Source organism: Phycodurus eques, chromosome 5 (assembly GCF_024500275.1).
Source record: "Phycodurus eques isolate BA_2022a chromosome 5, UOR_Pequ_1.1, whole genome shotgun sequence".
NCBI classification, from domain to species: Eukaryota; Metazoa; Chordata; class Actinopteri; order Syngnathiformes; family Syngnathidae; genus Phycodurus; species Phycodurus eques.
This window is the reverse complement of record NC_084529.1, coordinates 24,252,293-24,264,764: the sequence shown is the minus strand read 5'-3', so window position 1 is coordinate 24,264,764 and position 12,472 is coordinate 24,252,293. Positions and strand designations below refer to the sequence as shown.

The 12,472-nt window shown below is 40.9% G+C and overlaps 1 protein-coding gene across 1 annotated transcript in view; it reads right to left on the bottom strand.

The window, feature by feature from the left end:
• Positions 1-8,630, bottom strand: part of igf1ra (insulin-like growth factor 1a receptor) — a 130,464-nt gene extending 121,834 nt beyond the window's left edge. The window contains exon 1 of the mRNA XM_061678275.1: positions 7,660-8,630. Within this exon, the coding sequence (XP_061534259.1) occupies positions 7,660-7,771 (112 nt within the window). The 5' untranslated portion in view covers positions 7,772-8,630. The remainder of the gene's footprint in view (positions 1-7,659) is intronic.
• Positions 8,631-12,472: the final 3,842 nt, after the last annotated feature.

The window sequence follows — 12,472 nt, the reverse complement described above, 5'->3', positions numbered from 1 at the left end:
AGACTCTAAATTGCCCGTGAGTAAGAATGGTTGTTTGTTTCTATGTGGCCTGCGATTGGCTGACGACCGGTTCAGGTCGCCTCCCGCCCGAAGATAGCTTGGATAGGCTCCAGCGGCCCGCTGCCCTAGTGAGGATAAGCGGTAAAGAAAATGGATGGATGGATGATATTCATGCTCTGATTTATTTTATTTTTTTTAATTTAAAAAATTTTAAAATCAGAAGTTATCATAATTTCACATGTATAATGCGCATTTTCATAGAGGTTATGGAAAAGGTGTAGCCTACACTTTCATTCCAATATGACGGGTACGTATGACTGCATATACCGTATGTACAGTTGTGCTCATAAGTTTACATACACTGGCAGAATTTGTGAATTTTTTTTTTGTTTAAATATGACTGAACAACAACCATCATTCGTTTCTTTATGGTTATGTTTTGTTTAATGATCATGCTTTTCTGAAACGCTTGACAGTTTAATTTGAATCCCATAAAAATAAAATTAAATATGTTATGCCCTTAATGTTTTCTTTAAAGAATTGTACCCATCTTACAAATTCTGTCTGAGTAATCAAACATATGACCACAACTGTGTGTTTTCTCATTTACTAAATAAAAGTAAGGCTGTGAATTTCAAAATAAGAGCAAGTAAATACAAAAGTTCAAAGTTTTCTCAAGTTAGAAGTGGGCTGTTCAAATAAAGTGCTTAACTTCAGAATAATTCTTTGAAAAAATGCTTCATGTTTTGATCATATAGGTAGAAGCAAAATCATGCATTGTAAAAATTCATTATACATAGGTAGAAAGGTTTTCTAGAATTTTGAGTTCAACTTTGGGGGTGCGCATTATACGCGAGAAATTACGGTACTCACAAGTTACTCATTACTTGAGGAGTTTTTTCATGGAGTACTTTCTTACTCAAGTAAATATTTGGATGACTACTTTTTACTTTTACTTGAGTCATATTATTCTAAAGTAACAGGACTCTTACTTGAGTACAATATTTGGTAGCACTATAGTACAAAATTTGTTGTGAGAAAATTATGTCATGAAAATAAAGTTGTATTGTATATATATTGTGTAATACTAATGTTACAAGACTAAAGTTAAACATTTATGAGAAAAAAAATCCCTTAACATACAATTAAAAACAAATAAACTTCTGAGCGTAAACTGCAATATCAAAAGAATGAACTTGTTTTCTTACGAGAAAAAAAAGTGGTGTCATACGAGAAAAAAGCTATATTGGTACAAGGATAAAGACAGAATATTACAAAAAAAACTTTGAAAGAGAAAAATGTTTTGATGTGGGAAAAAAACTTTTCATGTTATAAAAATAAAGTTCAATTGTAAGTGTAAAATCCTAATGTACCAAGAATAAAGTTATGCGTTATGAGATAAAAAAAATCTGTTTTAGCAGCCCCCTGAGGGAAACAAGAGCTATGAAGTAGCCCGCAATGAAAATGATTTTGATACCCCCGTCCACATATGTTAGTTGTGACGTCAGCGGATTACAAACGCACAAAAGAATGCAGCAAGTGTTTTGAAAAGAGTTCAAAAGCTGCACTCGCGGATTCCCACATGTACCACGTCACCATTTGATTCTTCTACACATGTAAGAATGCGACGGAAAAGGAAGAGCCGAGGACGTGGCCGTGTAGCGGGAACGTCACGGCGGACCGGTCCCGTCCCCTCAGCACCTGCCACATCAGCTGGCTCTAATCCTCGGCATACTGGAAGTCATCTGACCGCCGGTCTGGTGGGCCACTTCCCCTCAGCGGACCTCACTTCAAACACCGGGAGTTGGGGGGGGGGGGCGAGCAGGGGCCATACCGCAACCCAAAACAGTAACAAGATACTCAGACACGGCAAAGATCCTCCATCTGTCAGGAAGGCCAGCACGTATGTGAAATATTTCCATTCCACCTCATACTCGATCACTACTTCATACACTGTTAAATAACTAGAAGGATTTGTAGTACGGAAGGACAGTAGTACCTTAACTTGGAAGTTCAAGTCATTTTGTGACCTAGCTTGTAACTTAACTTACCTGTACTATATATCAATGAAGTTTCCACATTGAAAATAATTGAAAGACCATTCATAGTTCCTAAAAATCATGTGATGCTCCAAAAGCATGTGCTTTTAAGAAGAAAGAAAAAAAATTACCATTGTCCATCCATCCATCCATTTTCTTTACGTTATTAGTTATCCTCACGAGGGTCGCGGGCTGCTGGAGCCTATCCCAGCTATCTTCGGGCAGGAGGCGGGGTACAACCTGAACTGGTCACCAGCCAATCGCAGGGCACATAGAAACAAACAACCATTCGCACTCACATTCAAACCTACGGGCAATTTAGAGTCTTCAATCAACCTACCACGCATGTTTTTGGGATGTGGGAGGAAACCGGAGTGCCTGGAGAAAACCCACCCAGGCACGGGGAGAACATCCAAACACCACACAGGCAGGGCCGGGATTTGAACCCCTGTCCCCAGAACTTTGAGGCAGATGTGATAACCAGTCATTCACCGTGCCGGCAAAATTAGCATTGCATTTTATAAAAAACATAATAACAGAGAATAAAGAGAAATAATCTGCTTTTATAACTTGCAATTATTGTGCCTACTGTGGTATTCTTGTGTTGAATGTGTGTATTTAGGGCCCATGACTTTGCTAGAAAGAAAACAATGCAAAAGATAAAATAAAAACCATCAAACTCGTCCTAAAAACTAATTAAAACTAACTGAATTTGAAAAATTAAATTTCAAAATGAAATAAAATATAAAACTAATCCAAAACTATCATGACTTTGGTTTGTCAGGCTAGTTTCAGCAAAGCTAGAAAACCAGCACTCAAAGTATGCTATAATTCTTGATCCTTGGGCTATTTTGTTTTAAAGAACTGTGGAAAAAAAATGCATATGTCTCCCTTCATCTATTTACATGTGAGACATAACACTTTCTATGAGGGCTACAACCAACGATTTTAATAATCAACTAATCTGCTGATTATTTTTTTGATTAATTGATGAATCGGAATAAAAAACGCTTTAAAATGTCCATCCATGTGTTCAAAAAAAGGACATCATTTCAAATTGACTTGATTATAATTCAGTTACTGGTTTGGTCCGTAACGTCAGAAAATAGGCAAACATTTTGATAATTTTTTTCCAAAGTAAAAGATGATGTTTGTAAATGTCTTATTTTGATGATACACAAAGATAATCAGTCTGTTTTATAATTATATTTAAGATAATTATGAATATGTACTGCTTTACTCTTATTATTATGAATATAATTATTAATATTTACTGTTGAGAGGCTGAAATTCTGAGGATTTGGACAATTTTAAGATACACAAGTTCTCTAAACCAATGAATCGATTATCAAAAATCATTATCGATTAATTTGATAAGCGATTTGTTGTCGATTAATCGTTGCACCTCTAGTTTCGAGCCTAATGATCTCATCTTGGACATGAGCTTGGCTTTCAAGTGACACAACGAGAAGTAGCTTCCAGTCATCTTGCACAATACGCCGCAGGCCATAAAAGCGGTTGGCGACGAGGATGCACCGAACCGACCGAGGAGAACGCTCCACTTCAAATCAAGTGTTTAATTAAGCATTGAAAAGCTCAGCTGGCAACCTGGGAGGACAGCGCTTGGCGTCAACTGACGAGCCCACACACGCGCGCACACGCAGACGCACACACACACAACAGAGTAGTAGCACAGGGAACTACAAAAGACAACAAAAACAACTCACGCCCCCAAAAAAAAAAACAACAATGGTTGGGAACATTGGTATCTCATTTTTAGATTTTAAGAGGAAAGAAATTAAAGGCAGCTTCTGCAAAGTGTATAAAGTGGAGTTTAACACTGCAGCATCCAGAGCTAAGGCAGCAGCTGAGTGAGATAGCGAAAGGGTCCGAAAATCATATAAAATTAGGGATGGACGAGCATGGATACCAGCCTTATTTCAAAGTATCGGATACCCCCGCTCCGCTCAAAAAAACTCAATACGTCGACAGTGAGTTTAGCCTTGGTAGATCGCGTGCTGGTCATTTTCTTTTTATTTGAGCACCCCTGGTCTAGTGAGTGGCATCAGGAGCTGTAGTCAGTTTGGCCGGTTATAGTTCAGTGTGAGCTTTGGGACGCGAGTTATGGAGTACCGCAGCTCCTTGTGAGTGTTGTCATTTGTTTTTTTGATTGTTTGTCAATTAACGGCTGAAAGAGTATCTGCAGTTTCATACATGCTTTTTATTATCGCTAAGAAATATTTTTTGTGAGGTGGAGGTATTATATATGGCCACTTGGGTTCGCCAACCACACATTTGACATCTTAGTAACTATAACGTTGAACTAGCGTATATGCCTTTACAAGGTGGGTCTCTCTATTTAGTCACATGGATGGAACTGATGCGGATGTGCTACTGACGGGCGATTTCCAGGCTGTAGTATAAGCCAATCTGCTAAACGTTGCTCTTTACTTGCATTTGTTCCTGTCCGTATTGTCTGAGTGTGTGCATTGTTCATACATCGGGCTAGGTTGCTATGTGAGCATTTTATGTCATGAATCCCTGACTATGTTTTGTGTGTTAAAACATTGGCCTTTCAGTCATGTTCGCTGTAGGGGCAAGTTACCTGTTGACACACTAAATGGTTAAGTTACTGTTGCTCAGTAAAGCTTCTTCTTCTGCAAGTTAAAAGAGCCACATTTGTCCTTGTGTGACTCATTAGTACCGCACTATATTCAATTAGCTAATGATGATTACTTTAGCGGAGACGTGCAGTTGCGTAATTGCACTATAGTTCAATAAAAAAAATCTGCGATGCACTGAACCTGCAATAACGGAACCGTGATGTAGCAAGGGATGACTGTAACTGCTTTAAAAATGTTCAGCTTTCTACAGATTGCTGTTGTTTTGGTTCTGAATGTGAAGAGCTGCTCAGTACACGAGTGCATCTATTCTGGTGTGATACAGGAACACCCCAGAATCCTGGAAAATCCTACACTATTTGATTTATCGCTTTTAACCAAAAGCTGTGAGTTTTTCAAAAAACTAAGCTTGATGAAGCAGTTTTAGCATGTTTAACAAATTAAAGGTGAAGAATTTCAAAGTGGCCCCCATATCCTTTGATTTTTCTGTATGCAGGCCTCGCAGGAAGAATTTGGACACCCCTCCATTGAACCAACCTATTTTAACTCCTTTACACCTTTCTACTACAGTGAAAAGTGGGCTTTCGTTGCCTTTCATTTTCAAAACGAAGTCAACTGATATTGGAGCCCTCATTAAGGCGAACAGAGGTGCTTAGCAACGTGCTAACCGCCTTGTGATTATTTAAACAATCATTCTAGTTCTTCCAGTGCGACGTATCTCTTTCATGAATAATTGAGCGGGGAACACTAGGGAAATGGGGCACCTCACAGAACCCGACAAGAGGACGCCCGTACTCCAATAACCCTGCGATGCTATTGGTGAAACACAGGCGGCCATCGAGTTTATAATCACTAATAGTAGTGGCCAATTAAAGGCTTCACATGCACGCACACGCACGTACACACACACTTCTTACGGTACAATGAACAGAAACACGTCTGTTTTAACCCATAGCTATTTTTAAACATTCTATTTCCAAGGTCTTGTCGGTGCTCCCCCATCACAGGCTTCCTTTTGCCGCATTCTTGGACGCTGCGGCGAGGAAAGTTGACTGCGGTCACAGTTGAAAGGGTGATTAATTCAATTTTATCGGAAAGCTCACATTAGTGAAATGAGCAGAGCGGCAAAATAAAGGAATACATGTTTTAACCGCCGTTGCCAAGCAAATATCTCAGAATTTTCAACTAAAAGTTAAAAGAAGAACAAAAGGCTACTATTAAAACTACTCCTCTCCAAGAACTGATGTATCATGCACCAGGGAGTGCCAAGATCTCTAAGAGATTGCTTGGACTGTATGGGAAGAGAGGAAAAACATGCTGCATTAAACACATCGCACGAAATGACGAGAGCAAAACAAACAACATACATGGAGAAGATTGAGGAGGAGACTGAGGTTTCCTGTCTTTAACACCATGGAGTTATGGAGACAGATCTTAGTCAAGTGGACTCTGAGGGCTGCTGCAGCAAAGTGGAGACTGTGGAGGATAATACTGCCATGAAAACAAAAGGCAGACTACACCGCGGACCTCTCACCGGCCAATCACAGGCCACATACAACACCAGTAGCGGAGAATGAGGGTCTCCTGAATTAGGTGACTAAAGGTGGTTGCAGTAAAGTGGAGACTGTGGAGCATAATACTGCTATTAAAGTGAAAGGGAGACTGCACTGGGGACTAGCTGCCAGCCAATCACAGGGTACATACATACTGTAGAACAACAATTCTCACGAATGAGGGTCTCCTGAATTAGGAAAGTGAGGACTGCTGCAGCAAAGTGGAGAATATGGAATCCAATACTGCAGCGTCCTGAGCGAAGGCACAGCAAACAGTGTCCGCTAACATTAGCATGGCACAGGGCATAGCTCCACATGCCTCCGTTTTGGCTGGTTGGTTCTGGTTTGAAACATCACTACTGCGAAAAACACGCCACATTGAACACATCAGTCAACAAACAACTTTTCGTTTTTCCTCTTCGGGCGAAAGGCAGACGATACCATGGAATGGTTACTCATGTTCTGTAGAGACAGGCAACACCAATAGCGGAGAATGAGGGTCTCCTGAAATCAAAGACTGAGGGCCGCTGCAGCAAAGGGAAGACTGCGACGTATACATACTGGATATTACACCCCTGCGTTTTTGTCATTTCTAGTCATTTCTGTATCCGCAAATGTTACAATGACAAATCTGCTCAACATATGGGCAGCCAAGCAGTGGTCTAAACCTAAATTACGAGACTGAGGGCCGTTGCAGCAATGTGGAAACTGCGGGATAGAGTGAGGGTAACAGCGAAGGGGTCATGTGTTTTTTTTACCTAATCTTTCATCATTTGGAAGAGGGGGAAAAAAGGTGAAATGTGGGTCAACTGTTAGCATGGAGGCTGAATTTTCAACCAAAAGGAAATGATGCACTTCACTCAGGGCAATTTAGAGATAAGAATGTTATGTTGACATAAAACGTGATCTGGTGTTGTCGAAAGGTTGATTCTGCTCGTAGATTTAATACAGCATCACAGTCGATGTGTGACTAGGAGGAGAGCAGATGTGTGTCATTGAACGCAGCAAAATGGCCACATGGACCGGGTGGTACTAACCTTCATCCTCGGCTTTTCAGAGCGAGGTTAACGTGGCGTGTGTGACCTATTACCATATCTATTTGAAATGATCATCATCATCATCATCATTCTCATCCGCATCACAATTATAATAGTAACACATGGTTAGTGAAACGCGACCTTGCGCACGGTGAAAAACAATTCTGCCACGATTGAACGGGGTTTGAACGCACCACCATGGGCAGCCAATACGCATTCCATTTAAAGTCACATTTTTCCATTTATAATAATAATAATAATGTAATGTTGAATGTATATGTAAAGATTTATAACTGATGTTCGCTTTAATTTTAAATTGAGTTTTCTGAATAGCTCGTGTTTACTAAGATGTGTTCCGTTGGATTTAAAAAAATATATAATATTTAAAAAGAAAAAAAGACATACTTACTCTCGCCATATGAGGTCCACATGCACATGGTGGAAAGGGTCGTCAACACAGCCCAAAACAAGACAGTGCTGCTGCCCATTAGTAGTTTGTCAGCCCTCATGTTCCTTATCATTTAAAAAAAATCTAAATATGATAACAATTAATACATTTAAAAATGTAAATAAATCCAAGAGAACGTTAAGACTAACGACAGATCTCCGGAAAAAATGGGGGGAAGAAATAAAGAAAGAAATGTAGTCCAAATGGCGTGAGTTGACTTCTTGTCCACTGGGATTTTAAATAGAAATAAATTAAGGGGTGAAAGGATAAAAAAAAATGTGGGCGAAAAAGGTCGTATTATTTCCTCCAAAGTGCACTGACTGCTATGGACGCAGCAACACGACGATGGTAATCCCCGTCTTCAGTCTCCATGTCTTCTTCCAACAACAACAACAAGGCCTCAGAATGGGGTTCTATCCACATTATATCAGCACTTCAATTCGACTCTCATCACCACCATCCTCATCATCAGCAGGCGTGAAAGCCTCTCGCGTGGAGCAGAGAGGGAAACAAAAAACACCCAAGAAGAAAAAGAAGGGTGGCAACTGCGTGATGGTACTATGGGGTCAAAAAAATAATAATAAATGAATGAAAAGCCTGCCTGGAGGGTGTCTTTACACCGGGAAGCCAAGTGAGCAGCACCGGTGTTTGGGTGCCCGTCGTGGTCCTGCCTGTGGAGGTTGAAGGGTGGGCTTGGGTGGAAATGTGCCACGCAAAAAAAAAAAAAAAAAAAAAAAAAAAAAAAAAAAAAAAACAGAATGGGGCTGGAAAGCGTGGGTACGCTCACGTCTTTTTCCACTACGGACGTCTTTTTGGTTTTTCGTCGTCGAGAGAAAATGAGGGGGGGGGGACAAGTCCACGTCGCAGCTGCTCAAATCCCACGGTGAGAGTGTGCGACTGGGTCCTCCGTGGAATATCTGCTGTAAACAAGAGTCGGCTTCTGTCGCGCGTACACGCACACGCACACGCACAGTGCTTCGGATAAGGTGGCCGGGTGGAAAAAGCGTAGTGGATTTGGGACCCAGAGATGGCTTCCCTTCCCATCGCCGCGACGTCAGTAAAGGCAGCACGATTTGAGCGTTTATTCGGTATACGGCTCTTTTTTTTTCAGGGCACTCGAAGAATAACTAGGGCGTACTGTATGGTGTGTGCTGTGTGTATGTTTGAAAAGGTGCTATGTGAATAAAGTTAGGATTATTATTATTATTATTATTAATTAAGTGCAGTAGTAGATGGACTAGTGTAGCGTTGGTAACGTTTCCATAACTAATGCCACTTTTGGCCTTCTATTATGACCTTAAGATGAATTTTAAGGATATCAAATTTGTATATCCATAATATCCAATAAATGCTCAAACACCTTTGATATCCTACATATCAAACAAATGCTTTCCATAAGGCTGTTTAAGCATTTATTTGATATCAAGGATATCTTGCTTGAGGTCCATGTACGAGTACGCTTTGTCCTCATTAGTAGAACAACTCTGTCTTACAAGTAATGTTTTTTTCTACTATTAGTGCCACTTTTGGCCTACTAGTACGACCTGAAGCTGAATATCAAAGATATCGAATGTGGTATGTATAATCAAATAAATGCTCCACCGGCTTTCTATAAAGAAGTTTGAGCATTAATTCAATATCCAGCATAGAGGTTACATAATACACTCATTGTAAGACACTAGTAAGACAATTTAATGCACTAGTAGACTGGGCTGCACTAGTATAATGACGAGGACACGCTAATAGAATGACTGTGTCTTACTAGTAACATTTTCTCCACGACTAGTGCAACTTTTGGCCTAGTAGTACGCAATTAATCCTTACGAGTGTATTACTGCGCTGCACTAGGAACACTAGTAGGCCCAATTAGTGTGCATGTGTGACACACGAGTAGCCTCCTGGACCCTACTAGTAGCGCCAAAGTGCACACTAATAGTTTTACCTCACTAGTAACATGTAGATGTCCTACCAGTATGCCAAAGTTGTCCTACTAGTGTGCAGAAATGTCATAGTAGTAGTAGAAGGCAGTAGTGGAAATAATGTTACAAGTTCTATTAGTGCACCCTAATTGTTTACTAGTGAGGACAAAGAGTATACTAGTACATGAACCTTAAGATGGATATCAAAGCTACTGAATAAATAATTAAACAGCTTACCATAGCATGATGCCAGAGTAGTTAGCACATCAGTCTCTATTTTAACAAATGTGAATGTGAATCAGAATCAGAATCATCTTTATTTTCCATGTCAAAAACACACAAGGAATTGGTCTCCGGTAGTTGGAGCCGCTCTAGTACAACAACAGACAGTCAATTGACAGAGAATACTTTTGAGACATAAAGACATACAAAAAAACACAGTCACTGAGCAATAAAAGGTTACCAGTAATGTGGCAATGCAAGTAAAAAATTTTGACAATTGTGCAAAAAGATGCAGAGTCCTCTAGCAATCAGAGCAGTTTGAAATGACTAATAGAACAATAGTCCGGTGCATTAGCCCTTATGCTAAGGGCACAGAGACTTCAAGAAATGTATGCAGTTTCTGCAGTTTGTTTAAAGTGACTAGTAGTGCGATAATCTGGGACAATGTCGATTGTGCAAATGTTGCAGATGAGTGGCCGGTATTGGTCAACAACAAATATGCAAATAGTGCAGCGAGGCGAGACTACTACAGTGAGTACACAAGTAATGTATAATTGGGCCGTCAGAGATGTGACAACAAACTCAAGACAAAATTGGCAGCATGTTGCAATGGAGTTGGAAGTTAACTGTTTAAGAAGTTAATGGCAAGAGGGAAGAAGCTGTTGGAATGTCAGCTAATTTTAGTTTGCATTGTTTGGTAGCGCCTACCTGAGGGAAGGAGCTGGAAGAGGTGGTGACCAGGATTGCATGCGCTTGTCTGTGTTCTAGCAGCGTGCAAGGTAGGTGGATACCGACAATCCTTTCAGCAGTTTTGATTGTCCGTTGCAGTCGGAGTTTGTCCTTTTTTGTAGCAGCACCAAACCAGACTGTGATGGAAGAACACAGGACTGATTCGATGACCGCTGTGTAGAACCGCCTTAGCAGCTCCCATGGCAAGCCGTGCTTTCTCAGAAGCTGCAGGAAGTACATCCTCTGCTTGGCCCTTTTGAGGATGGAGTTGATGTTCAGGTCCTGAGAGACTGTAATTCCCAGGAACGTGAAGGTCACGACGGTTGACACAAGGCAGTTGGACAGCGTGAGGGGAAGCTGTGGCGAAGGATGCCTCTCTAAGTCCACGATCATCTCTACAGTCTTGAGCGTGTCCAGCTCCAGGTTGTGTCGGCCGCACCAAAGCTCCAGCCGCTCCGCTTCCTGTCGATTTGCAGACTCGTCACTGTCTTTGATGAGACCGATGACAGTTGGGTCGTCTGCAAACTTCAGGAGTTTGACAGTCGGGTGTGTTGAGGTGCAGTCGTTCGTGTAGAGAGAGAAGAGCAGCGGAGAGAGGACACAACCTTGGGGTGCCCCAGTGCTGATGCTGCGTGTGGATGAGGTGGCCTCCCCCAGCCTCACCTGCTGTGTCCTGCCCTTCAGAAAGCTGTAAATCCACTGGCAGATGGCAGGTGAGACACTGAGCTGGAGAAGGATGGAGGAAAGGAATTCAGGGATGATGGTGTTGAACACAGAGCTGAAGTCCACGAACAGGATCCTCGAGTTGGTCCCCGTGCCGTCGAGGTGTTCTAGGATGAAGTGCAGTCCCATGTTGATGGGTTGCTGGTTGATTGTCTAAGGGTGTCCTGCGATTGGACAGCAACCAGTCCAGGGCAGGGTGTACGCAGTCCCTGCCTCTTGCCCAAAATCCTCTGGCAAAGGCTTCAGCTACAAAACAAATGGATGGATGGATTCCCATTGATGCGACCTCAGCAAAAATGTGTTCCATTTCAGCATCTAACACCTACAGTCTGCTTTTTCTTTCTTTGTATTTAGTACATATGACATATAAATTTTTGTGTGCATTTTACCTATAACCTGGTTGTAATAAAGTGAACCCCTCTCAGCACTTCAGTGGGGCAGCGGTTGCAAAGTTGCCATGGCACAGCCAACCACCACGAGCTCCAAGTAAAATGTGACACGGAGTCTTTCAAAGATAACAAGCAACCCAGAAAGTATGACTGACGGATTTGTCCTGTTTTCTATGCAGGACAGGATTTGTCCGACGTTTTGTATGACGTCGAGGGTGCACCCATGCAGGAGTATTGTGTCATGTACTGTAATTGTGAATTACTTTGGCTTTCATACATTTACTTGTAAAGGTCTTGGATACTAATTCATTCATCAGTTTTTTTTTTATATCAACCCACTTACTTGTTATTGTTATATATTCTATAATTATGAAGAGTTTAATGCAACCTCACTATGACTCAATGTTCTCCATACTGTTAATTACACTGGGTTGCAATTTGATTTTAAATTGTAAATTGCCTAGATTTTTTTCAACAGATTTAAGACTGACATCAAAAATGACATCCGTTTCTCTTGTTTTTAACAACGCATTAATCAAATGTTACAAACTTCTCTTACTGTAAACTGAATAGTAGACAAAAGTAAAATGAAGTGCCCGTACATTGAATGTTTAGTTATCATTGTTAAAACTTCAGGGCATGAAGTTCCGTTTATTTGAACCTCTAAAGCGAAACTACCTGTACATGTAAACAAAAACGTAAAGGAAACGTGGCCATAGTTCAAAAAGTTGACCAGATTGAGCAAAAAACAATGTGATATTTGGATTCAAATCGTTAAAATTGTCCTAAATC